Below are 25,869 nucleotides of genomic sequence, written 5' to 3' on the forward strand. Positions count from 1 at the left end.
GATCATGAGGACAAAACCATTTAAAAATCGCTCCATAGGGGGCGCACTTGTGCCAATGCTTGGACCCCTCCCAACGCCGCTTGCGGCTTTAATTATATATTAATATTACGATACTAGTAGTAATGTTACCTGCCATCATTTTCTTGTGTCCATTGGCTCTTAAATTAAGATTCTATTTTGCTGATTCCACAATATAATTTTGATTACATTCTCATTTTGATATTGCTACTAATAGCCGAATATCATTAAAATGTTATTCGCTGTAGTATTTCTGTCTTTGTATGATGATGGTGCTGATGATGACAATGTAATCACATATAAAAAATAAATATGCCAACATAAATTGAAAAATGAGAATAGCTATATTTAATTTGCTCTTACAATGTTTAGATACATTAAGATCAAGTGGCGATGAAGATGATAACATGTCATTTACAAAGGTGCAGATTGTAGGAATATAATACATATGCCTTATTTATCAAGATTTTATGTAAATGTTTGCATTTTGCCCATTTATTTATTATTTCTCAACTAACTCATAGTCCATTGCATTCAGTAAAAATTTGGCTGTGTGCTGTGATAAACCGACCATCACATCAGTGGCTACAGCTTTTTAGAATTAATTTAGTTCTCTTTTAATTGTAGGCTACTGCTCATCGCTTTTCTAGGGATACGAACTTTCACTTTTCAGTGGATTTGTCATATCTTAGCATGTATTTCATGATTTATAAAAAACAGTACCCGAGTTCAGGAGAGCATGACGAACAACATTACAGTACAGCAAATCGTATCAAAAGGTTGTCATTGCCCATATTGTACTTTTTCCTGTAAACAATGAAAACGACCCAATATTGCAGTAGGTGACAAGCTCTTATTTTAGTACTGCACATTGTTCATATACATATACATTTAAAGCACATCGCATGTTTCCATTTGAATAAAAAATAAAACTTACTCTTGATGAATTTTTTTACTTTCTCTCAGTAAGAGGCATTCAAGTCAAAGCAAACAGATAAATCAAGTGAATTATATTAGCTAGCTGTTCCAGTCTGCAATCGCTTTTCACAATGGTACATTTTGCTTGAGATCAGGGTCACGCTGGCTAAGAATAGCTATAAACCGTAGGGAGATCATTTACGGATTTAGAAAGCTTAGACTACAATTGAATCATCGATTTTCTTTAATTTAAACAACAGTAGCTAGAAAGTAGCTAGCTCCCATGACACAGAATGGCTGAATGCACACTTCTTGACTGTAGGATTTAAACCAATCAGAAGTTGTGACTAGCCTGTTAGCTAGATATAATTACTTGTAACAGTCGACTGCCACTGAATGTTTGTATCTTTCGGAAAAGTTAGCCATCTACAACTGTTCTACTGTCTAGCTAACTGGCTGTGGCTAGTAAGTAAGACAGCTCGATAGCTAGCTTGTGAAACCTAGTAGTTATTTAGTTAGCTAGCTAACCACAACTTCTCACTGCATTTCAGTACTGCTAGCTTTTTCATAAGTAGACAACATATCTAGCTAGCTAATGTAATGTACAGTCTTGCCGAATGCCTCTATAAAAGTATCAACTCACTTATTTATTACTTTTACTTGGTTAGAAACCATATCAGAAATGACCACAATGAGTCCTGTGGCTAGCCAGCAAAGCCACAGTCACAGTTCAGTGGCCACAGTTCGTCAGATGATTTGAAAGCTTTTTCGGAACACACCCCTGCTGGTTAATGTCATCTCATAAAAAACACGTTTTCAACGTACAAAAATGCCAAGTTACTAAAAAGTATTGATATCAAAATGACGCCAAGTTACGATACTACAAACAATATAGGCTATCTTGCCTCACCGAAATGACATAAGATGTATCTCAAAGCAATGCTACCCAATATTTCCTCAGTTCTTTCAAGTCACTTGGCCCTGTGTATAAGCATGCACTACATGAACAGGCCAAATATATGTGTGGATGGCTCTCTCACAGTCAAGATTGATTGAATAGGTGTGTGTATGTCCAATTTGTATTGGTATGTAGGCCTATGTATTTCGCTGCCCAGGCTTTCTGTTGCGTGAATGATAGTATGTTTCTTGGTACAAGTGTTCGTGAATGTGAATGTAAGATGCTGCCAGGGAAATGTCCCCATGCGGATAAAGAAGTTCTCTATGTATGTATGTACAATATGTGTTTTACATGCAGTATTTATTGTACGTAGCAAATATACAATAACTTGCACATGTACTCAAATTCAGTTCAGAAGCAAGTATAAACATGTTTTCTGGAGAAATGTGCTTCCTGTCGTTGCTCAGCAGCAGTTCTGTACATTAATGAATTTATACATTAATTTCAATGTACAATGTTCAATGTGTTCCATGAGGCAATTCGAAATATTTGTCTCTTTGATCTGACAGAAAGTTTGCATGACATTGTGAAATGGTACGATTAGAAAACACAGGGCCAAGTGACTTGAAAGAACTGAGGAAATATTGGGTAGCATTGCTTTGAGATACATCTTATGTCATTTCGGTGAGGCAAGATAGCCTATATTGTTTGTAGTATCGTAACTTGGCGTCATTTTGATATCAATACTTTTTAGTAACTTGGCATTTTTGTACGTTGAAAACGTGTTTTTTATGAGATATCAGTTCTTTTTGCAAAGCGTTTTATTATGAGAGTGAGAAATGCGACCCTGCAAGAAACGGTTGTGGATTATGGCTATCGTTGTGTGAATCTGTACAGTCTGATGAGCGTGTACCGTTCAGCAGTTTCAGTTTGCTATATATGTAAAACAGTGGCTGCGAGAGAGGATGCAGTGGCGTAAGCGTAAACGCATCAGAAACGCAGATGGAATATGGTATGTACTCACGGATTTGACGTCCATCCAACGAGCCTTGACTGACAAAGTAATCAACACGCCCGTAGAATTATAACTCCCTAGGTCGCAACTTGTGTAGCCTTCTGTCCTGCTCCGTTGTCTGTTATTTCGTGGAGATGCACTATTAGTGTTTGTAAGGTTTATCCTTCTGTACTGCTCCATTGTCTGTTATTTCGTGGAGATGCACTTTTAGTGTTTGTAAGGTTTATAAGGCATTTTGATAGGCTAATCTGCAGGTAGGAATCCTCTTCGCAGTTTTGCTAAACTAGAACCGGAAAACATGATAGTGGAGAATAGGAGCAGACGCATATGTCCCAGCAGGCTTTGCATATGAGAGAATAACAACATTGTGAGAGAAATTAAAATGAAATTACGAAATTCCGTAGTTGAAACAATATGTTTTTAGCAGAATGGGCATGTAGGTGAAGGTTGCCATGATCACGGAGTATAGTGCGAAGTAAATGGAGTGACCATGAGCGAGCTTATATTCCTTATCAAATGGTATATATAACAGTCGGTATTAAACGTTAGTTGTTCAGGTGGAGGGTAACATTGCGCACATTATTTGCCTGTAATGTAATGTAATCTATTGCACGAATGTGTTTTTCTCATGTTCAGTGCTAGTAGTTATACTTACGAGTGAATCATGATTTTAAATGTAATGTTTTAATGCGGAGTTGCAGAACGTACATACGTAGTAATTGTGTGTAGCCTATGTGGCTAGATAGAGAACAGGGCGAGGTAACATGAATGTAGAAACGTGGCGTTTGCTGATATTAAGGTTTTGTACGGTAGCCAAGTGAAGAAATATAGTTAGTAGAAATGGCACAGTGGTGAACCGGTGTAACTTTTAAATAAAAGGAATACATTTGCGTCATGAAATGCATATGGGTGGCCGTGAGTGAGTGAGGTTTACCAGTGTGTGACTTCGTTAGCTAATGCCATAGCTATGCAATGCGTGAAATATCATTAGCGAACCTGCCGGTGGTTTTAAAGAAGAACACAAGCCAGTAAGCACAGAAGAGCTTCCGTTGAATCCATATGGCTTAGCAATATTGTAGCCGGTCAAGAACTGAACGTACAGACGGTAAGTCATAATGCATATATCTTAGCAATATTGTAGCCGGTTAATAACTGAACGGTGAACGGCGGGTAGAAATGGTGCAAAAGCAATAATTAAGAAGTAGTAGACAATTATTAGTGAGGGTTGAAGTTAAAGAAACGGGTTCCAAACTGGGCTTGAACATAGGACCCAGTGTTCCCAAGTCTGTAACCTTACCCACTAGGCCACGGATGGATTAGCTGTTCAAACTGCGGAGTTGCAGAATGTACATAAGTAGTAATTGTTTGTAGCGTATGTGGCTAGATAGAGAACAGAGCGAGGTAACATGAATGTAGAAATAGAAACGTGGCGTTTGCTGATATGAAAGTTTTGTACGGTAGCCAAGTAAAGAAATATAGTTAATAGAAATGGCACAGTGGTGAACTGGTGTAACTTTTTAATGAAAGGAATACATTTGCCGTGACTTCGTTAGCTAATGCCATAGCTATGCAATGCGTGAAATATCATTAGCAAACCTGCCGGTGGTTTTAAAAAGAGACACGGCCATGTGGGCACAATAGAGCCCCGTTAATCCAGTAGGCTAGCAATATTTAGCCTTGTCAATAACTGAACGTGAGACGGCGGTAAAGGTGCATAAGCAATAATTGAAGTTGTAGGATTATTGTGAGGGGAACCCGTTTGAAAAGTGTTCAAAGCTCGGGCTGATAGTATGTAGTGGCATGCCCACTGCCAAGGCGATAGCTGTTTGAACGGGAAATGTTTCAGAATAAAAATGTATGGGTATTTTGCGTGTGTATGCGCGTTTTTGATTGGGTCGTGTAGGTGCAGATTTGGCTGGTGTCAGTGAAATGTCCAATGGGGAGACATGTTGTTAGTGGGATAGGCGGCAGGAAAAATAAGAATGAGAAGAAGAAGAAAGAGAAGAAGAAGAAGAAGAAGGAGAAAACGCAAAATCCCCTTAGTTTGGGGCTTTATTGTGTGGACATGTGAAGTTGTTTATGAAATTCTGTCTGTTGAAATGGGGTCAGAATGTACAGAATTTAATGTTTTTAAGGGCTGAGTGTCTGTGGCTGTTGTGGTTATTTCTGTGGGGAACCCTGAAAAGTGCCAAACTCTCGGTGCTGTATAGGTATGGGGGCATGCCCCCGCCAAGGCGTAACTTGGCGGGATGGCATACCTGCCATCCCAATCTAGCGGGGCTAATGAGTGAATCAACTTTAACGTTAGATGAAACTAAATTGACTGGATGAAATACGTAACGTGAGGCTTGTCCATAAGAATTCGGTGGTGAAGAAAACTACAATGCGCTTTCGTGCAGATTACCCGCGCTAAGTGTTGGTTGATTCACTTCTCCAACAGCAATCCTTCTCTCATGTTATCACGACAAAGCTAGATAACATGGCTTAAAGTGATCCACGTTTGAAGTGTTTTATCAGCGTTTTTACTGTCTGGTTAGCTTGCTACGATGACGCGTGGCTAGATGACACACTCGCTTGCAATAACGCGTTGGATATTGACACAGCATCATATAGTAGCTAATATCATTATCTCAGATAAAAAAAACAAATGTGTGATGCATTCAATCACCATTTTATTTTGGCTGCTTATTTATTTGAGAATACAGCGATGTCCTCTAGAAATGTAGATCCTACGCTGCTTATGTGCTCACTGCCACTTCATAAAGGCTTGCTAGCCAGCTAGCTTGCTAAAGTGAACCAAATATGTTAGCTAGCTCGCTGGCTTGAGAATGATGATGGATAAACATAGTGGTCGGATAAACGCATTTAATTAAAAACTTTCACTAAATATACATACCTTTATTGGGGCAATCGAATCTGTGCAGACAAGTCTTGCAGTGGAGAATATTGGATGAGGCACGAGTGACAAACGTCTTATCACAGAAGTAGCGCGTCAACTGCTGCAGTTCACACTTGTATTAGAGCTCCCTCTACTGGATAATTCTAGTAAATAGCAATTACAACGTTCCAACAGACAAGTACAGATAAATAATCAATGTTTTTTTGTTTGTTTATTATACTTATTTAAAAATTGGGACACATCGGCTGCATAACTGCTGATTCCGATGTTGTCAAAAAAAGTCAAATAATATATATCGGTCGGGCTCTAGGTTTGACATTATTTTGATGACTTACGGAAATAAGAATGATTTATTTTATATTTATTTAGATAGGGATTGATACATAAACATAGAGTAGCCTTGTTTAACAAATAGTCTGATGTCTGTAGGCAGTCATAACCTTTATAGCACAAGCTAATTTGTAATGTTTATTAGATCTACTGATCAATGAGCTTGTTAGTTTTTAAAATAGGGTGGATTCAGCAAATGTGGGTCATCAGCAGAAGTGGGACACTTAAGCTTTGCATTACTCTGTTATGTACAAATCAACAGCCAATAAAAAAAAAACATTCTTGAATTGTTGCTACAATAGTTACTGACATTCAACAATTGCAGAAAATTGGACTGACGTCTTTACAGTGGTCAGCTGTCAAACTAAGACTGATCATTGCGAGTGAACGGTAAATGGACTGGCACATGAAATGAATGATAGGTTAATAAAAACAAGTCAAAAACGTCCTCTTTTGATCTTCAATATGGTGGCTAAGACACTGGTCAAAATACAATTTTTTTTTTGTCGTATTGTCTTTAGTTTTTATGATTAAGGGGGGTTTTGCACTGTCCCACTTCTGATGAATCTGTTAGATAAAGTGAGACAATGTTTTTCAGGTAATGTGGGACATCGTTTTAATCAGTCCTGGCGTAATAAACCTACAATTTACCAGTTTTATACACTTGCAGACTAGTTTAAACCATACTGATGATTATTTGGTGTCTGTCAGTACTTCACATCTTACTGTTTGTCGACAGACTCTATAATATATAATAATCAGAATGAATGAATATCATCATGATGCGGATAGCGTAATGAGTAGAGACGCTTAGTATGTAATGACTAGTTCATGGGTTCAAGCCCTGCTCAGAGCATAATTTTTTTCAAAATAAGATAAGATACAATAAACCTTTATTGATCCCCGGAAGGAAATTCAGGTGTCATAGCAGCAACAGCAGTGAGAATGAAACACAGGAGAGGTACAGGTAAGAGTCAAGAACCAAACCAAGATAAAATAATAAAAATAAAGATAAAATAAAATACTGAGCTGCTGGCCCTAGATATCTGCACTGGATCTCTGAATGAGTGAACAACACTCTAAAAACTTGTATTAGCTAGAGACTGTATACTGTATAAATGTGATGACCACTAAATGTATGGTCACATTTTTGTGATATAGTAAATTAATTTACTTTTATTTCCTTGAATATTGTTGTGTTTGTGTAATACTTTCAAATGCATGCTATTCTAGTTTTCACCACAGGGAAGCTGTAGGTCTGAATGAGTGTCCCACATTACCTGAATACTTTGACTGAGTGAAAGAGGTGGACATTCCAGGGGTCAGAAAGTAAAAGTCCTGCCACATATTTCATCCACCCCTGAACTCAGCCATCTGATGTAGCCCTACCTCCTGGCTGAAAAATTGTGCTCATTAGCAAATCCAGGTGACTGGAACAAAATCCTGGGATGAACTTTTACTTTCTGAACCTGGATTGTCCACCTCTTGTGCCATGCTATATTTAAGGGTGTTAATTTTCTATACAAAAACACATTTCAATAAAATTTCCACACATAGATGTTAAGAAGACTTATTCATAGAAACATCACTGGTGCAAGTAAAAAAGTTTTTGATAGTCTCCTACTGAATCTACCAAAAAGTGTCCCACATTTGCTGAATCCACCCAATAGCCTATTGCTGGTTCTGCTATAGCATAGCTTAGTTGTGTTTTTAAAACAAAACCCATGGCCAAAAGTGTTTTTTACTGCTGTAGTCTACCTATTAGACAAAAGCTTACCAACATAAACGTTGGCGTAAAACATTCGTTTTAAAACTTGGCGCATATAATTCATCCTACATTACTTTAAAAAGGGAGGTGGGCTATACGTAAAAATAAGAATTACTAACAAATGGGTGGAGCTATGTTCATTAGTTATATTGCAGCTCTATTCTGTAGGCCTAGGCCTAATTTATATAAATATATGTTAGGCTCTTTGCGTTATTTAAAACAAAAGTTTGTGTCTTATAGCCTATTTTTTTGTTAACACCTGGAGACATAAACATAAAAGGGTTGCCAAAAATGCAGAATCCACTTTTCTTGAAACCGTTGTTCTTGTTCGTAGGCTATGGCGTTTTTTTGAGATAAGATTTCATTGTAGGCCTTATCTAAGTAGGGTAACATCTTGTTAAACAGTTTGTGACAGTATCGTAGCATATTTTGCAAAATTCCTCAAAGTGCTGAAATTAAAAAACACATTTTTGAAAAACCCGCCCTCAAAGCATCCCTCCCTTCATTGTCTCCCGTCATGTGGTCACATGACAAACCACAGCCTACACCACACCCCCCACCGAGCCTCCACGGGGACTGGATGATCTGACAGCTGCCAGTCGGCTCACAGACTCAGGACACAGAGCAGCTCCAGCTCGCACTTTTTGCTCTCTCGACAAACTACGGTCTTCTATCCGAAGAAGGCTTTCCACAGAGAAAATAACCTAAGTATTGCTTGTTTCTGTCTCTAAATGTCTTCTGTCATAGTTTTTAAAAAGAAAACTCTTTTCACACATAGCCTGATAACTTACAACTGTCACGCTTTGCATTTGCTTTACAGACAATATTAAGATGTAACTATTTTCTAATTTCACTTGTTTTACAATTTTACAATTTTAACATGCTAAATGCTAAAACTAATGCTCATACACACAATGCTGCCTCCTCATCTAACTAACAAACTAATCTACTTTACGAACTAACTACCAAACTTTTCTAACAATTTCCACTTGTTTTAAACATTTTTAACGCATGTAACCCTATTAATGCTTTTATTTGCCTGCTTGTGTATTTGGTGGCGGATAGTGTTTCAAAAGAATAAAAAGAATAAAATGTTTTAAGTTGCTTAAGCACTTTTACACAAAACTCCCCTTTTCAAACGTTTAAAAGGCACAAAGTTCTTCAACACTTTCCCTCACGGATTCTTTTACTTTCAAAAACAAACATTTCCATTAAAATAAAATATAAGCCAAATCAACGCATGTGCTATGCTAAAAACCAACAACCCTAAATAAAAACGAGTCCCCTGAAAATAAAAATAATATTAAACAATGACTGTAAAAAAAAATGTTGTGCCGTATCACCTGCGCAGGCGTCCTACTAAACGAAGCACCACCTGCGCATGTGTCCCACCAAACCTCCCTCAAAGGTTGTCCGTGAGTGAGTGAGTGCGTGAGTGACCACAATTTACATTACATTACATTACAGGCATTTGGCAGACGCTCTTATCCAGAGCGATGTACAACAAAGTGTATAACCATAACCAGGAACAAGTGTGTTGAAAACCCTAGAGGGAAGTACAGTTCCAAGGGCAGGGAGCGACCGCGTGGTTTAACTTGGACCCTGTAGGTTCATCCGATCAACACAAACAAAAGCAGCAACAAAGCAGTCTATGCAAATAATACAAGCAATAATTAAGTAGGCACGAGTGCAATAACTAAAATAAACTAAGATAAAAAGCTTACCTAGCTACAAACCTAAGCTTACATAGTGAATTAGAGACTACAGGGAGGTAGGGAGGGATGTGGAGAGGTGCAGCCTGAAGAGGTGAGTCTTTAGTCACCATGCATAGCCCATGGTGCCAGTTCCTGTGCACCGTGGGAAAAAAAGAAATATTAAATTACAAAATGAACAACTCTGCAAAAGGAACAGGTGCCGGGGGGTGGGTGCCGCCCCTGTTGGGCGGGCTTTGACTCAAGTAAATTCGTCAAAAAACCACAGGGGGCGGGAAAAGGGGCAGGGTTTCAATCCATCAAACTTTTTGACAGAATGTGAATGCCATATATATAGCCTACACTTTTAAGGGTTATAATGGTCTTCCTTTGTTAATTGTCTTTTTCTCACCATTATGATATGATATGATACTACTTCCTCAATATTGTCCAAATAATGCTTCAGAGGGTGTAGTACTACAGTCTGTTCCAACACTGATTTTATACAGACAGAGGGTTTGTAAGTAATCAGTAAAAGTTGTGACACCTGTATTTGCATCAACTTTCAAAGCTTAATTTACTTCCATTGCTGCAGAAAAGCTATAAGTTGTTAACCCATTACATGTTCCCTGAAAAAGGCCTTTTTTATAACTCTGAAATTTACATTATTTTTGTAATTTTTGGTAACCTAAACTTTTTTTTAACCTCTGGCAGCTTACCACTTACCTTTGTACCATTTCTGGTCATTCACTGGAATTGAACTGCTTAAATTTCAATAAAATTGGAAAAATGGGGATGTTCTAAAACTTTTGACCGATAGTGTATATATACTGCACATGATTGAACATAATTATATACAGATCCACGTGCCTGTGTGTAAGGGGGGCTTTGTATACTATATTGTGGTTACTGTCCCATCAGTCGCACACACAGACACAGAAACATACATGTACACAGACACACAGGCTTACACCCACACACAGAAGCAGAGAGAGGAGAGAGAAATGGACAAAGATAAAATATAAAGTAACCTAGTGAGAATTGTAGGCCTATAGGTATGTGGCATTTCAAATAATGAACCGGTTAAAAAATATTGTTTGGTTTCAACTCTATTTTATATAATATTTATTATACATTTTATATTTTATATATTATATTTATTCCGTTGAATATTCATGTTTTCTGGTTGAAAATTGTTACTATTGGTTGCTTCATTCTTTGTAACTATAACATTTTTACATTGTGCCAACCAATCCCAAAATCAGTGTGCCAGCCAACCCCACTCACATTGGAACTCTGTGATAATATGATGTTACCCAGCTAACATTACTCATCACAGGCTTTCAAATCATATATCATAATGTGTGAACAACATGACAGAATTGATTAGTCACTTAATTTTAGAAAACATTTGTGGACATTAAAATATATTTATGTATAGTTGAGACCTTAACCTTTTGTTTGCTACTAGTTAGAATATACTAACATAAATTATGCTAGAGAAATACTGCAATGAGTGAAAAGTGTGCCAACCAATCCCGGTGTCCCCTATTTCCTCAATAAATGATTGCCATTTGACACTGATGTGACACATAAAGTTTGAATGACCACAACCTCTTCAGATGGTAAGATTAAAAAACTCAGGGCGAAGTTAAATCATTTAGGAAACATTGGGTAGTAGCATGGTTCGAATACAGCTTGTTTAATTTGTGTGGGCTAAGGTAGCCAATATTGTTTGTTGTAACTTGGCCTAATTTTGATAGCAGGCCTAAATTTTTCAAGTTTGAATGAATGGCTGCGTCCGAATAGTCAAAAAAATTACGTCCTATGTCTTTTCCTAACCACGTTTCCTTGACCTCGATGGAAAATTTCATGAGGCTAAGGAAACATGTGAAGGAGAATTCAAAAGGACTTAGGAAAAGACAACCGCGGTGCAAAAAAAATCCGACTGCATTTATACTAGGCTACGTAATTATGTGACGGCGGATGTTATTGACGTGGGTCTGTCGTGGTAAAACTACAATGTTCCGAAGATGGTCTACTAAAAGCGCAGCTCATATACTTCGCCCCGTGCGTTCTTGCCTTGTTGTTTCATGCAGGCTATATAAACGTGGACAACCCGGTGAAAAATATTACTTCATTACCAAGGTTGGAATTGAAATTTTAAAAAAGGACTATGGGATACCAGTCACAAAAGTGAAACGAAATGGTTGTCACATTGACAATGGTTGCTCACGCTCACCCTCCTGTCCACTCATATTTCTCGACATGAATCCCAATTATGATTGTATGAAAATAATTGTTAAATGTATGCAAGTGTCAAACATGTTGAATTAAAAACATCATCTGGCTAAAAACGTCACATATCCCTTTTTCTTGAAAGACAGACTTCTCTGTTATGGCTAATATGCTGATTATGGTCTGATCGTTTGTTTTCATGAACGGCCGAATGGTGCTTCGCTTTAGATTTTGCTGCCGTAAGGAATTGTGGGACGGCATTATCTCCTTTCCTTTCGTAAAGGACGGTCCAGTGTGCCTACAGGAAGCATTGAAGCACATTTCCTTACGTTTACACTTACAAGCTCTATTTAGAGAATTCGAACAGCTCTTATCATGGCTGCCATTTAGATACTTCCGGGTCATTTCACTCAGTTAGGAACCTTCCTAAGCAAAGACTATTCGGACGCAGCTAGTGCTTTGTACGTGTGAATAACCTGCCATTTTTGTACGTTGAAAACGTGTTTTTCTTAATATTAAAATTAACCCATTCCAAAACTGGTCCACACGAATGTGCAGACCAGCGCACCCCACAGTCAAATGCGAAAATAGCAAAATCCCAGCATCCCTTTTCCTGGATCGGAGTGCCACGTAATAAGTCTGTTGCTCGCGGGCTAGTTTGTTGTGCTGCAGCTGTATCTTGCCGAGTTTCCGGAACTGGAGGATTCCACCCAAAGCACAAACATTCAAGAATCTGGGAGATATGGGGGGATCGCAGAGTGTAGAGATTCCTGGAGGAGGGTCCGAGGGTTACCACGTCCTCAGAGTATGCAGTTTTATTCGTGATACCATTGTCCAAAAAAAACTGCTATCAGCGCGACAAATGCTAGTGCTAAGTTTTCACGAGCCGCACTCTATAGCTTTAACTCTCCGAGCAAAGGACTTGGCAAGCCGAGGCCAGGGATCTCAGTGCGGCCTAGCTCATGTACAGAAGATGCTAATTATAGTCGTGGATAATCTTTTGTTTGCTTAACTGTATCAAAATACGTTGCTTTTCAGAAAATGTACATGTGCATTATCAAGAAAAAGTAGTGCGCTAACTAGCAAGCTGGTCGGCTAACGTGAAACGTGTTTTGGTAGCTAATTATTAACGTAGCATTAGCCTACATAGCAACTACACATGACAGGCTATTATTGCGTCTAATGTGAGGTTGGGATATTTTGCTAGCTGAAGCTTTTATGATGAACCTTCGTCAGATGTTAACGTTATCCTCGTGCTTAGCGAGTCAACGTTAAGGATTAAGTAAGAACAACTAACTTTAGTAGCGTATTTGCGAGCTGGCCAACAATTAATATGATTGATTTCATTGGCTTACTGTACCGATAACTGCGCTGTGGACACCCAGCTACTAGCTTGGGTGTCTGTTTTTAATTCGGTTAAATTACTCCTGCAGTTAAAATGAAATTGCTGACTACCTATTCATGACAGCATATAGTCAAGCTAGCTACATGATAGCTGATATGTATCAGCTGAGCTAGTTACTGTCTATGCACCCAGTGAATGAGGGTACCTGTGCAGATGGTCTCCTCTAACATTAAGGTAATGGGCTTCTCAGTGGGTGCGGTGATCAGTCTGAACTGTCGTCGATAATGGTCTATTTGTTTGTCTTAGAATATGAAGGGCACATTTTGTTAGCTAGCCGATACGAGCAGATTCCTAGACAGGCCACGTATAACTAACGGTGATAAATCTATTTGCTTTTTTATACAGTTGCTTGACTTAAACTTTAGGTGCCCTGCATACAGGTACCCTTAATGAAACCCATTAGGTGATGTAAGAATGAATGAGCATAGCTATCTGACAAAACCTGTTTTGCTGCTTCTGAAACGTGGTCACTGTATTGCAGGTGCAAGAGAATTCTCCAGGCCACCGTGCAGGATTGGAACCGTTCTTTGACTTTATTGTGTCCATAAATAATACTAGATTGGTAAGTGTTTGAATGTTGTGTATTCAACCTTTTTTGTCCTGTCGAGGAGGCTTGATAAAGGTAGTTGCCTTTCTGTGCTCTAAAACCACCTTTAGCAAATGCTGAGAAGATCACTACTGTGTTGGAAGCACATTGTAGTTTGGGCCATTGTAAGACCCATTCGGAGGGGTGGAAGTAACAAAAAATTATTAAAGAGCTGGATCAGTAAAATTGCAATTAAATAAAATGTTGAATCAAATAAAATGCAATGTAATTAAATATTGCATCAAATAAAATGCAATTAAATGAAAGGCATACTATGCAGGAGTTTTTATTAGAAAATATTATAAAATAACTATAACTAAGGCATATCTATGATGCACTGGCAATCTCAGTGTTTTCACACTTAAGCCAAATTCGTGCACCTTTCACCTGAATTTGTTATTCTAAAATGTGTTTGGGATGTTTCTGGGTGTGGCACTCTTTTCGGTGTGGGAGGGGTGGGCATGGCTACAGAGCCTGTGGTCTGGGATCAGATTCCAGCAAAGTGTTTGTTGCTAGTCAGCTGCTGCAGTGGCCGATGCTAAGAAGCCTAGATACAGAAAAGCGAAAATACAAGCCAAAAGGGCTAATTCAAAAACTGGAGTCAACCTTGGAGTTACTTTTCTTTGGTAAGCTGAAGGGGATGAAAAGCGATGTTGAGTTAGCCTGATTTCTGATGGATCTGTAAGTAACGTTACCTTTAGCTACTTGCCTTATGCAGCTAGATGCCCAAGGTTGAGTAGCTTTTGCATCATATCAAGATATCTTCCCCCCCCATGCGAAGTGCTGTTACTGTTTATAGTTTCAACTTAGCTGGCTCTGTAATTCACCTGCATTTATTTCAATAAGGAATTGATACAGCATGCATGCAATCTAGCTAACGTTGCGTGTAGCCAACTTCACTAACAAAGCTGATACAACTTTGAAACTTGAACTTTTTTTGTTCACTAGCAGTTTAATCAAATTGATGCACTGCAATTCCAATTGCCACCGCTTTTATGAGTTCACTGCTGCTTTCACTTCTGCGTTTATCAATTTAATGCTGCTTTTGACACCACTTTAATCAATTCAATGGCAGTTTCGCATTTTCACCAACTGTAAATTGAATTACCCCACCCACCTACGTAGCCCATGTCTGTGCACTCAACAATCAGTAGCTCTTGCTGGAATATCCAGCTGTGGGATCTTGTGGTCATCTGTTTCTAAGTGTCCGACTTTATTATGGAAAAGATGTCTGGTGTGTGATTTCAATGTGCCTGCCATTGAGCTCAAAGAGGCTTTACATTTTATCATCATCATATTGTTATTCTTATTAATAAAAAAGCAGCTAGTACATTTGCTGCATCGACAATGGCTACAGACTGATTGTTGTGCTGGCTGGCTGGCTAAGCACACAGCAGTTAGGTCGGATTCACACTAGATCAGCTCGCCGCAGGGTTGTGCAGCAAAAACGGCTGTCTTCCCATTCATTTGAATGGGGGTAGTGCGTTTAGGCTGCGGCAGTGGTTGACCGCATAGGGTGCCGAAAAAAAACACAGCAGCCTGCGGCAAGAAAGTTGAGTCAACTTTTGCCGGAACGCAACCCGACGTCACGCTGCAGTGGCCAATCACATAAGTTGTTTAAATTACCATGTAGCAGTCCACTGTTTACCGAGCAACTGTCAGATGAATTAATGACGCGACTCATTTCCTAAGATTTTATTTTATTATCGTCATCGTGATTTGCCAGTACCGGGTAATGGGACGAGTACCGAAACAATAATTAGGCTACTAGCTAAATATCAATTCCGAACGTCGGAATTAAGCTGTATAAAAGATTCGCTATTTAGCAGTTCTTGCATGTTAGTGTATTGTACCTAACACTATGGAGTTCATGGACCAAACGATGATACTCTCCCAGTTGTGTCCTCGCTTGGCTTCGACGTCTGTGTCTGGCTGGCAGTCTACACTGCAAAATAACGATAGCAAAAAAAAAATGGGACAAAAACGCAAGCCGAAGGAAGGTTCTTCCTTCGGTTTGCGTTTTTGTCCCATTTTTTTTGAGCTACCGGACAGGAAATGGAGGGGGGGGGAGTTAAAGTTCACAACACGTCGTCACACAAATGGGCCAGGTAGTGACACGCCCACACCACCACACAGCCCTGCGGCAATGTGCCGCATTGCCTGATTTGGTGTGAATCCGGCTTAAGCAGTCCTATTACGTGACCGCATTGCTACTGCAATTGACAGAGTTGCTATAGCCTATATCAGTTGCTGTCCCTTAATGGGGCTAAGCAGTTAAGGTACCCCGTTAGCTAACATTAGCGCTCAAGTGCAGAAGTAGCTGGAATCAGGGACTGTGTTTGGGGCAAAATCATCTGACAGCACAGCCCATATTTGGGCTATAGGTGGGCCAGCCCAGAAGTTTCCAGCATGGTTTAAGAGATGGGAGATTGTGATTGCGGGCTTCGGGGTAGTTGCTCTCCCATATTTCGAACGGAGTAAATTGATTGCCAAAAAGATTTGTCAAAAAGATTCACAAAAGGGTGTCGTGGTACAGCTGGCCCAGTATACTAATAAATGCAACAGTGACCAACTAGGAACTAAAATCACAAGCTAGCTGACATTTACAGCTACAAAAAATAGTTTACTGCTGTAGGCTTAGGCTACACACATGGTGCTATCGTGGTACCTTAACTGCTTACCTATGTGACATAAATTAACATACACCAACTCTGTCAATTGCTGTCACATGGGCATACGGAGCTACCTAACTGTTGTGTGCGCTTACCTAGATAATTTGACAATAATAATATTAACTAGAAGAGTGCACTCAGTAGAGTGCAGATCTCTGCCAGGCATGTTAGCTTTGCTGATGCAACAATAGAGGCTACACAATCAATACAAGCAGACAAATACAATATTACAAGTTTTTACCACATACCAGTGAAAATCCCAAAATTGCTGATTCAGTGAAATAATGGTAAAAGTGGTGACATGTTAGCTAATTTCATTGATATCAGCCACGATGTGTTAGACAGAGCTAACTTTGACGTTATAGTCTGGCACTTTCGTTTCAAATCTGGACAGGAACAATATGGACAGGAACAATTCTAAAAGACCAGCGATGTAAAATGTCAATTGCAACGTGAAAATGCCAAGAAAACAATTGCCACAGATTCAAATATTAACGTACCCCGTTAGTTGGCAGATTGTTTTGTTGGTATTTTCATGTTGAAATTGACATTATACATTGCTGGTCTTTCATTCCAAACGGAAGCAGTTGCTGATCACTTGCGGCCCCTACCGGCTGGTTGGAGAAGTGAGGAGTTAGCACTCAATGTATTTCAATAGACAATGATGGAAATTAATTCAAATAAAATACTTGTTGCCCGATTTGCAAAATATTCGAGAATTCAGGTCCTTGGCCTGCTGTTAGCATGCACAACAAGAATTAGGCTGATCGGCCCAGTAGTATGTGACATTAGCTGCGGACAGATGCACACGCACACACACACACACACGACCGCATAATCCCCTCCAGGCTCATGCCTGGCGGAGATAATAATGATAAGTAAATGTAAAGCCCGTTTGAGCTAAATGTCAGACACTGAAATCGCACACCAAATATCTTTTCCATAACGGACACTTAGCCATGTGCAAAAACAGGTCAGCACATGATCTTACTGCTGGATAGCAGTGTTGCCAACTCTCAAGAGACTATAAGCAACTTTGCCATCGAAAACAAACAACAAGCCCAAAAAAGCTTGGAGTAGAGCCATTGTAGATTGAAGTAGGGGGATTGTCGATTTTTCGATTGTGCACAGGGAAGGGGGGAGGTGGAATAGAAAAATTAATAAGCTAGCTAGTGTCCTTGAAAAAGCAAACTAAATCTGAAAAAACAGGTTACTCATTTGGTGAATACTTGGTGAAAATGTGGAACTGCCATCGATTTGATAGAAGCGGTGTCGAAAGCTATCAAACCGATGAATGTGGTAGTGAAAGCAGCAGTGAACTTGATAAAAGGAGTGGTGATTGGAATTGCAGTGCATCAAATTGATGAAACGGTTAGTGAATATATAAATGTAAGGCAATCAAATACAATGCAATTAAATTATTATATTTGATGCAATATTTAATTGAATTGTAATTTATTTGATGCAATATTTATTATGTGATTGCAATTTAATTAATTCAGCGTTTAATTAATTATTTTTCTTAATTATTAATCCCCCATAATCCTGGCCCTTGGAAGAGGTCCTGCATTCTCTGTTGCCTGATAAAATAGCCTCTGAAGCTATGTGCCTTACCTGTGTGAATTTCCTATGTCTGTTACAGACATTTTTCAGAATCTCTCTGTTACCAACAGCTAAAGAGGGCATGAGTCATTGTAGCTGAAATAGTTCAAATAAGTCATTATAATGCTGCCACATCTTGGAACTTCCCAGTTTGAGCCAAGATTTGTGTTAGATGAGAAATGTGAGGGCTGACTTGCTGGTTTGTCTGTTTTTTCAAATTTTATGAGTATTCACACATTCATCTGGAAACCAATCTCTCTGGCCCCGATGCATGTAAAATACATTGTAATTACCAGGAGGAGGAGTCTGGTCAAATTGTGTTTTTCCATTATTTCACAGTGATGGATGCCCATATCAGCTTCCCCCTTCCCTCTGTATGTTCCATTGCTGTAGGATACTTGCATTTCTAGTGGATAATATCTTCTTGTCTCCCTCAGAATAAAGATAATGATACTCTAAAAGACTTGTTGAAGGCTAATGTGGAGAAACCAGTGAAGATGCTGGTCTACAGCAGCAAGACCCTGGAGCTAAGAGAGACCACAGTCACACCCAGCAACCTATGGGGTGGGCAGGGCCTCCTGGGGGTCAGCATCCGCTTCTGCAGCTTTGAGGGAGCCAATGAGAATGTGTGGCATGTGCTGGTGAGTACAATGGCAACCTCACACAAGAGGGGAGCAATGCAGAGAGATATGTCAGCAGGTTACAAAGATGAGGATGCAGCTATGGTCTTTTTAGTTTTAGCTCTTTGGTCCGTTTACGTGCCTTTTTCAATGTCCCCTATGGGGCAAAATTAGCTGTAGCTTTAAAGATGTAAACTGTAATTGTGGAAAGTCTTGGTAAGTTTGAAATTCATAGAAATGTTGTGGGAGGGGGTTATGAATCACTTGCCTACCTCAGGACTTATAATAGCGAATAAGCATTCATGCATACACAAGTGTATAGTGCTGTGGAAAAAGTATTTTTCCACTTATTAAATTTTTTCAGATGTTTATACAAAATGTAATATTAGGCAATGGGGTACCTGAATAACACAAAACAAAAAAGTTATCAAACATCATCACCCATGTGAAAAAGTCATTGCGCCATTAAGCTTAACAAGTGGTTGTACCAGCTTCAGCAGCAATAACTGAAGCGAAACACTTCCTATAATTTGATATCAGTCTTTTGCATCGCTGTAGTTTAATCTTAGCCCACTCTTCTTTGCAGATCAGTAGGTTTGGTAGGTTTTTGAGCATTAACTACACATTTCAGGTCCTGTCACAGCATCTCTGTTGGGTTCAGTCAGGACTTTAGCTAGGCCACGCCAAAACTATTCAGCCATTTGTTTCTATTAAGCCATTCAGACGTGGTCTTTCTTTTGTGTTTTGGATCATTGTCTTCCTGCATAACCCAATTATGCTTCAGCTTCAGCTCATGGACAGATGACCAGACATTCTCCTTAAAGGGCAACTGTGGAGAAATTATGTAGCAATGGGTTTTTAACCTCTTAGCGCAAAGCCCGTAGTGGTCGGCATGCCGGCGTGCCGAGATTACTGAACTCAGACATTCAGTGCTACTGCAACCAAAGTACGAGTTAAAAACATAAACGCGTTGTTTCATTAGTAGACGATACACGACAACAATGCCGAATACGGAGTTTCGCAGTGCCACCATTGTTGCTCTGGTCGTTCATTTAACACGCACCCCCTCCCTGCAGTCTCATCAAGAAAACACCCCCCACCCTTGACATAATGGACAATATTGTCTATCTTGGCATTCATAAAAATATTCTTTCACCACTAAAAAATCATATTCCCTCATAGCAACAGGATAAACCCAACAATAGCCCTAAGATATGCCTATACAGCAGTGAAAACGCTGCTCACTGAATAACGAAATAAACGAGAAAGTTTTTAAAAATGATACCATGACATTCTACAGTCAATATCTGGGACTAAATATTGAATAAATATACAACCTTACAATTGGTTTTACGCATAGAGATGTCCCTTTTGAGACTGAGTGGTCATATATTGTCTTGGACAATCCGTTTGGTAAATATGCGCGCATGTGTGATTCGTGGGTACCTTCCAAATTAGCTGTGCTTAATACCACACCTGTTGTTTACGGCGTCGTCGCCCTTTTTAGTACAGTCTGGCTTGATTGACAATTCATTTATTCAGTAGGTGAGTATAAGCTTTCTAACGATGTATAACGTGTCTAATTCTGCTTTTGGAATAGCGTTTTATAGGTCAGCGTTCTTAGCATCGCATTCACTTACGCATTATCTCTGTGGTAGCTGCACCTAACGAAACGTGGTCAAGGATTTTTTTTCTAATTTCTTGGAAAATACTATTATTATTGAGGACTTCTGGACAAGTCATATGTTTTCTGATAGACCTAGCTGACATCGTTTCCTGGAGCAAAACAGAAAGGAATAGAACAGTATCATTGGTACTGTCTCTGTCCCCATCTAATGAACATAGATGAGATTTCATCATTGCTATGTAAGTATTAGCTACTGCTCAAAATACTTCTGTTATATACGTTATTTTTGAAATTGAGTGTCTTTAAATAGGTTAGTGGTGTTATATAATGTGGATATTTCACACTGTAATGTAAGCGTTGGATGGTAGTGTAATAGTTTTTGTGAAGCAAAATGACGTGAGAGTTGGAACATTGCCAAAACGTGGTGAACGGTTGAAAATCCCATCCCCATACAAGAAAACATACGAGAGTACAGAGTATAGAAATACATACAAGAGTTAATTATTACACATTTAGGTACTGTGCCGCATTGTGTGACAATATTTTTGCATTATTTTTAAATTCTGATAGCAATGTTAAATATAGTGATAGAATCTTAAACCTTCATAAGGGGCTCATTTATATGCTTTATAATGGACAAAAAACATTTTATTTAATTTTGGAGAGATTTTGGGTATGTTTCTGGACACCTCAATATTTTAGACCACTGTACGGACTGAACTTGTAATTCCGACTTGAAAATGATGCAACAGTGATTTTATTGAGTCAAAACAGTTGATTTGTCGTGAAATACGTGAATATGTTGTGATTCACAGCAATGCATAATTTAGACATTTTGGGTAGATTTGGAGACGCTGGGTACACTGCTTAGTTTTTGCTTCATACATCCATAGTAGTTCTACATATCCACCCTTAGATTTTATGAACTTGTGGTCGAGAAGTTTTTGATCCAGCACATATAGTTTAACCTGCTGTATATATGCAATCTGTCAGTATTTAATTACAAACTAAAAATTCTTTTTTGATTTTTTGTCTAGACAATTGCATTTGTGGCACTTTATTTCTTCCAAAATTTTGAATATAAACTAATCTGCGTTAGTATTGTAAATTGTACAAATGTCTTACGTCATTTAAGCCATTTTTCAAGTCTCTGTGATGTTCACATCTGGAGTTATTACATTACATTACATTACAGGCATTTGGCAGACGCTCTTATCCAGAGCGACGTACAACAAAGTGTATAACCATAACCAGGAACAAGTATGACGAAACCCCTAGAGAGAAGTACCGGTCCAAGTACAGGGAACAACCGCATAGTTCAACTTGGACCCTGGTGGTTAAACTGATTAACACTAACAACGAGAACGGCAACAACGCAATCTATGGAAAAATAAAAATAAATAAAAATACAAGTAGTCGTTAAGACTGGCGCATCAACTAAGTCACCTATTAAACAGCTGCCTAGTTACACCCCTAAGTTTAGTCATTTACAGGGGGGGGAAGGGAGGGATGGGGAGAGGTGCAGCCTGAAGAGGTGGGTCTTCAGTCGTCGTTTGAAATGGGTCACAGTCTCAGCTGTTCTGACCTCCACAGGGAGGTCATTCCACCATCGTGGGGCCAGAACAGACAGGAGACGTGTTCTGGAAGTGCAGGTGCGAAGAGGGGGAGGTGCTAGGCGTCCTGAGGTAGCAGAACGGAGGGATCTGGTTGGCATGTAGGGTTTGAAAATCTTGTGAAGGTATGCTGGGGCTGATCCCTTGACTGCCTGGTTATAAGTTATAAAGCTTTAAATAGGGTACCCCCTAAATGGGCAAGGATTGGCAAGATTTGGTTAAGGGGTTAAAGTAAAAAAACAAAATACATTTAGAATTACATCTGTGCTTACTTTTGTAACGTGATCGGCCACGCCCACCTAAAATCTGGGGAAATCGAACGGGATGTAACATAGGGGAGTCGTAACAGAGCAAGCAATATTAACAGGAAGATGAATCCCAATCTCGACATCGCGGAGACTTGATGAGATATAAAATCCTCTTGCCAATACTTGTGATGAGCCACAGTCGTTTAATTTTGAGCCTGCAAGGTGCCCAAGGGACCAGGAATAGGCAAGAAACAAAAAAAAAAAAACAATGGGGCACGCCAATAGATGAAGTCGTGGTATGAGGAGAACCTGTTGCAAACTGCACACTCGTGAGAGCTACTGTATTATGACAAAGTTTTTGCTGCTTAACATTGCTTGCTAAGTTAGCCAGTAGCTAAAACGAGCAGTTATCAGGTAGAGGCTGTGTCTGAAAGCAACATCCCAGTTAAGTAATTGTACTGGAGCTCTAATACAATAATACAAAATAAAGCATGTTTATTTAAATAAATTACAGAAACTGTGCAGACTAGCAGAAGTATAAAACAGCCTCAACGGTCTTATATTAGTTGCTCTATAGCAGACTGTCCTGATGATAGCTAACGAGCATGCCCACACATTTACCAGTTGATTGGTTGTAGCCAGCTAGCTAAATAATATCACAAACTGGAGGGCAACTGACAGGTGAATTCAATAAAAATGAACAGGACTTTATTTTTTTTACTCCGATCGGACATTATTGTCTGGTGGGGACAACATCTGTGCAAATAGTCTAATTGGAAAACCAGGGTTAGTTGGCCTAGTGTCATGTCTATGGTACCTTAGCGAACTTTAGCTATCTCTCCTACTAGTTAACTTGGGATGTTGCTTGCTGAACATAAGCTTTTTGACACTGACTCTGGTTAGCTCTGTCTTGAATTATTCTGGCTTACTGGATATGTTGGCACAAGCTAATCGCTTTCTCAAGAACTATGAAGGTCAGGAACAAAATCTAATTACACTGCATGCACAACTTGTGCAGCACAAGCATATACATCAGACCGGCAATACGTCATCCAGAGTAGACTCTCATCACCACCCCCCTTTTGGGGAAAAACAACACCGCATCCTGCGTAGACGGCACCAGCGTAAACAGGAAGTTGAAACATGTCTCCAATCTTCTACTTTAAACGAACCGGTTTAAATTAACGCTATGCCGAAGAGTTGATTTGTAACCAACAATAAATCCAAAACTGCTGATCTCCGATTTGTTCCCCTGCCATGTCCTAAAAAAAGATCCTGATAGAAGGGCTTTATGGCTCCAAGCTATACGAAGGGAAGACAATGGGAAGCTTGTCCTAGCTAACTTAGCTAACTCTGTGTCTGATTAACAATTATGTGCTATGGCCAGATAAATACTATCCCTGTGTTTAGATTACTGAAAGCCCATTGCTATGTTAGGCTAACACATTAATGCTAACTTTGATGTATCGTGATTTCAGGATTCCAAAGTAAAAGAAATGACATCATTTCATCCTGATTACTTGCCCTCCGTTTCCCCCCACTGAAGACAGACCCTTTCTGTTTCAAGAAAACTCAGCCGTTTTCACAGTGCCAGAAAGCGAGCATCGCATGTAGTGCCAACAACCAAAAAGAGTACGAAACTCCGCAAGAAATCCAATGGGGATGGAGGAATCTCCGTTTGTGAGCCACAGAATATATTGCAAGGGCAGGACAGTGGCAGTGAGCCTGTGTACGCTGAGCGCTCATCCGCTTTGCAGAATCAAGGTAGCTAATTGTATAAAAATTCATAGCCTCCTGTAACCTACATTATATAAAGAATGGGTTATAGTGGGGCCTGGGTTCTTTGTAGGCTACTAACAGTTACTAGTTGGGTGCTCAGGCTAGACCGACCAGGCTAACATACAGGCTATAGCTAGGCCCAGTTGTCAGAGTGCAGTGCTATGTCTAGCTAGCATACTATTTGTAGAACAGGACTGAAAAGTAAAATATTTCACTGGTAATTTGCTCACGTGGAGACTCAATAAGGTAAAAATAGATGTCCGGGTAGGACACCTCTGGCTATTGAGTGGGGTTATTGCACCAGCTTGATGCTGGGAGACTGAAGGGACATGACTGAAGATGGATCGAATTAATCTTTTCGATGTATCTTGCGGGTTCTATGGCAGGCAGAGTGGACATATATTTACTTGACATAGTGTCTTTGGGTCATTTATAAACTAATTTAATTCTGGTGGTTTTCTATTGGTTTTGTTTTGTACTGCTATTTTACATTAAAGTCTATGGCGAGTGTCATTTGTTTTCCCCCAAACGGGGCTGGGACGTGTTTACAAGGCAAAGTTCCCAGATGTGCCGGTCTGATGTATGATCAGCCTGTTCGCGAGTGCTGCACACAACGCAAATAGAGACTCATGCAACAGTCAAAGTTTATGAAAGAGAGATGGTGCCCTCAGTATGAGACAGTTAATGTAACAAAAATATATATCCCTCCAGGACTGTTTTTAAACCACAGACTGGCAGATGTTCTGTGTTGCAGCTGATGGGGACATTGATGAATACACGGACTCTGTCCCAGCCTACATCTCCAAGGGCATTGATGATGTCATCCCGAAAGTCAATGTTAGGACCTTCCCCAATCAGAAGCCCTGGGTTAAAGGTGATGTCCGTGCTAAGCTCAGAGCACGGTCCTCTGCCCATAGCTCTGGGGACCTGGAGGCCTTGAGGAAGTCCAGATATGACCTACGGAAAGCCATCAGAGATGCCAAAAGAGCCTACAGGGATAAGTTGTCTAATGACCACAGTTCCGACCCTAGACGCATGTGGTGTGGATTGCGTTCCATCACAGACTACAAAGGGAGAAATAGCATGTGATGCCCAGCCCGCCACCTCTCTTCCGGACGAGCTCAACACCTTCTACGCACGGTTTGAGGCGAGCAACACCATCCCTACTGTAAGGCTATATGAGGACCAGGACGACTGCACTCTGTCCCTATCTAAGGCTGACGTGAGGAGAGCTTTTAAATGAGTAAACCCTCGGAAGTCACCAGGGCCAGATGGCATTCCAGGCCGTGTCCTCAGAGCGTGCGCCGACCAGCTAGCGGAGGTATTCATCTCTATATTCAACCTCTCCCTGAATCAGTCTGCAGTCCCCACCTGCTTCAAACTGACCATCGTTGTTCCTGTACCAAAAAAACCTGCCATCTCCTGCTGGAATGACTACCGCCCTGTAGCACTGACCTCCATCATCATGAAGTGCTTTGAGCGGCTAGTCAGAACCCACATCTGCTTCTTTCTTCCTGACACCTTGGACCCCCTTCAACCTTCAATTCTCATACCGCCCCAACAGATCTACGGAGGACGCCATCGCCCTGACAGTGCACACCGCCCTCTCCCACCTGGATAAGGGAGACACATACGTGAGGATGCTGTTTATAGACTACAGCTCAGCATTCAACACAATTGTGCCTGCTAAGCTCGTTCCCAAGCTCAGGAACCTGGGTCTTAACACCTCCCTCTGCAACTGGATCCTGGACTTCCTAACGGGCAGACCCCAGGTGGTGAGAATGGGTAACCTCACCTCTTCTGCACTGACCCTGAGCACCGGAGCCCCTCAGGGCTGCGTACTCAGTCCCCTCCTGTACGCCCTGTTCACGCATGACTGTGTGGCCACACGCAGCTCCAACGCCATCTTTAAGTCTGCAGATGACACCACCATCCTGGGTCT

General features: G+C 40.1%; 1 protein-coding gene across 5 annotated transcripts in view; it reads left to right on the forward strand.

The window, feature by feature from the left end:
* The first annotated feature begins 12,244 nt into the window (after positions 1 to 12,244).
* Positions 12,245 to 25,869, forward strand: part of gorasp2 (golgi reassembly stacking protein 2) — a 45,987-nt gene continuing 32,362 nt past the window's right edge. Inside the window, exons 1-3 of one of the 5 annotated variants that reach the window (XM_064327158.1) lie at positions 12,245 to 12,580; positions 13,662 to 13,742; positions 18,478 to 18,681. In XM_064327158.1, coding sequence (XP_064183228.1) covers positions 12,518 to 12,580; positions 13,662 to 13,742; positions 18,478 to 18,681 — 348 coding nt within the window. In that variant the 5' untranslated portion in view covers positions 12,245 to 12,517. Of the gene's footprint in view, positions 12,581 to 13,335; positions 13,355 to 13,661; positions 13,743 to 18,477; positions 18,682 to 25,869 lie in introns of those variants that run through there. The other 4 variants (XM_064327156.1, XM_064327153.1, XM_064327157.1 and 1 more) reach the window with 4 other exon arrangements.

Source organism: Anguilla rostrata, chromosome 3 (genome assembly GCF_018555375.3).
Source record: "Anguilla rostrata isolate EN2019 chromosome 3, ASM1855537v3, whole genome shotgun sequence".
Lineage (NCBI taxonomy): Eukaryota > Metazoa > Chordata > Actinopteri > Anguilliformes > Anguillidae > Anguilla > Anguilla rostrata.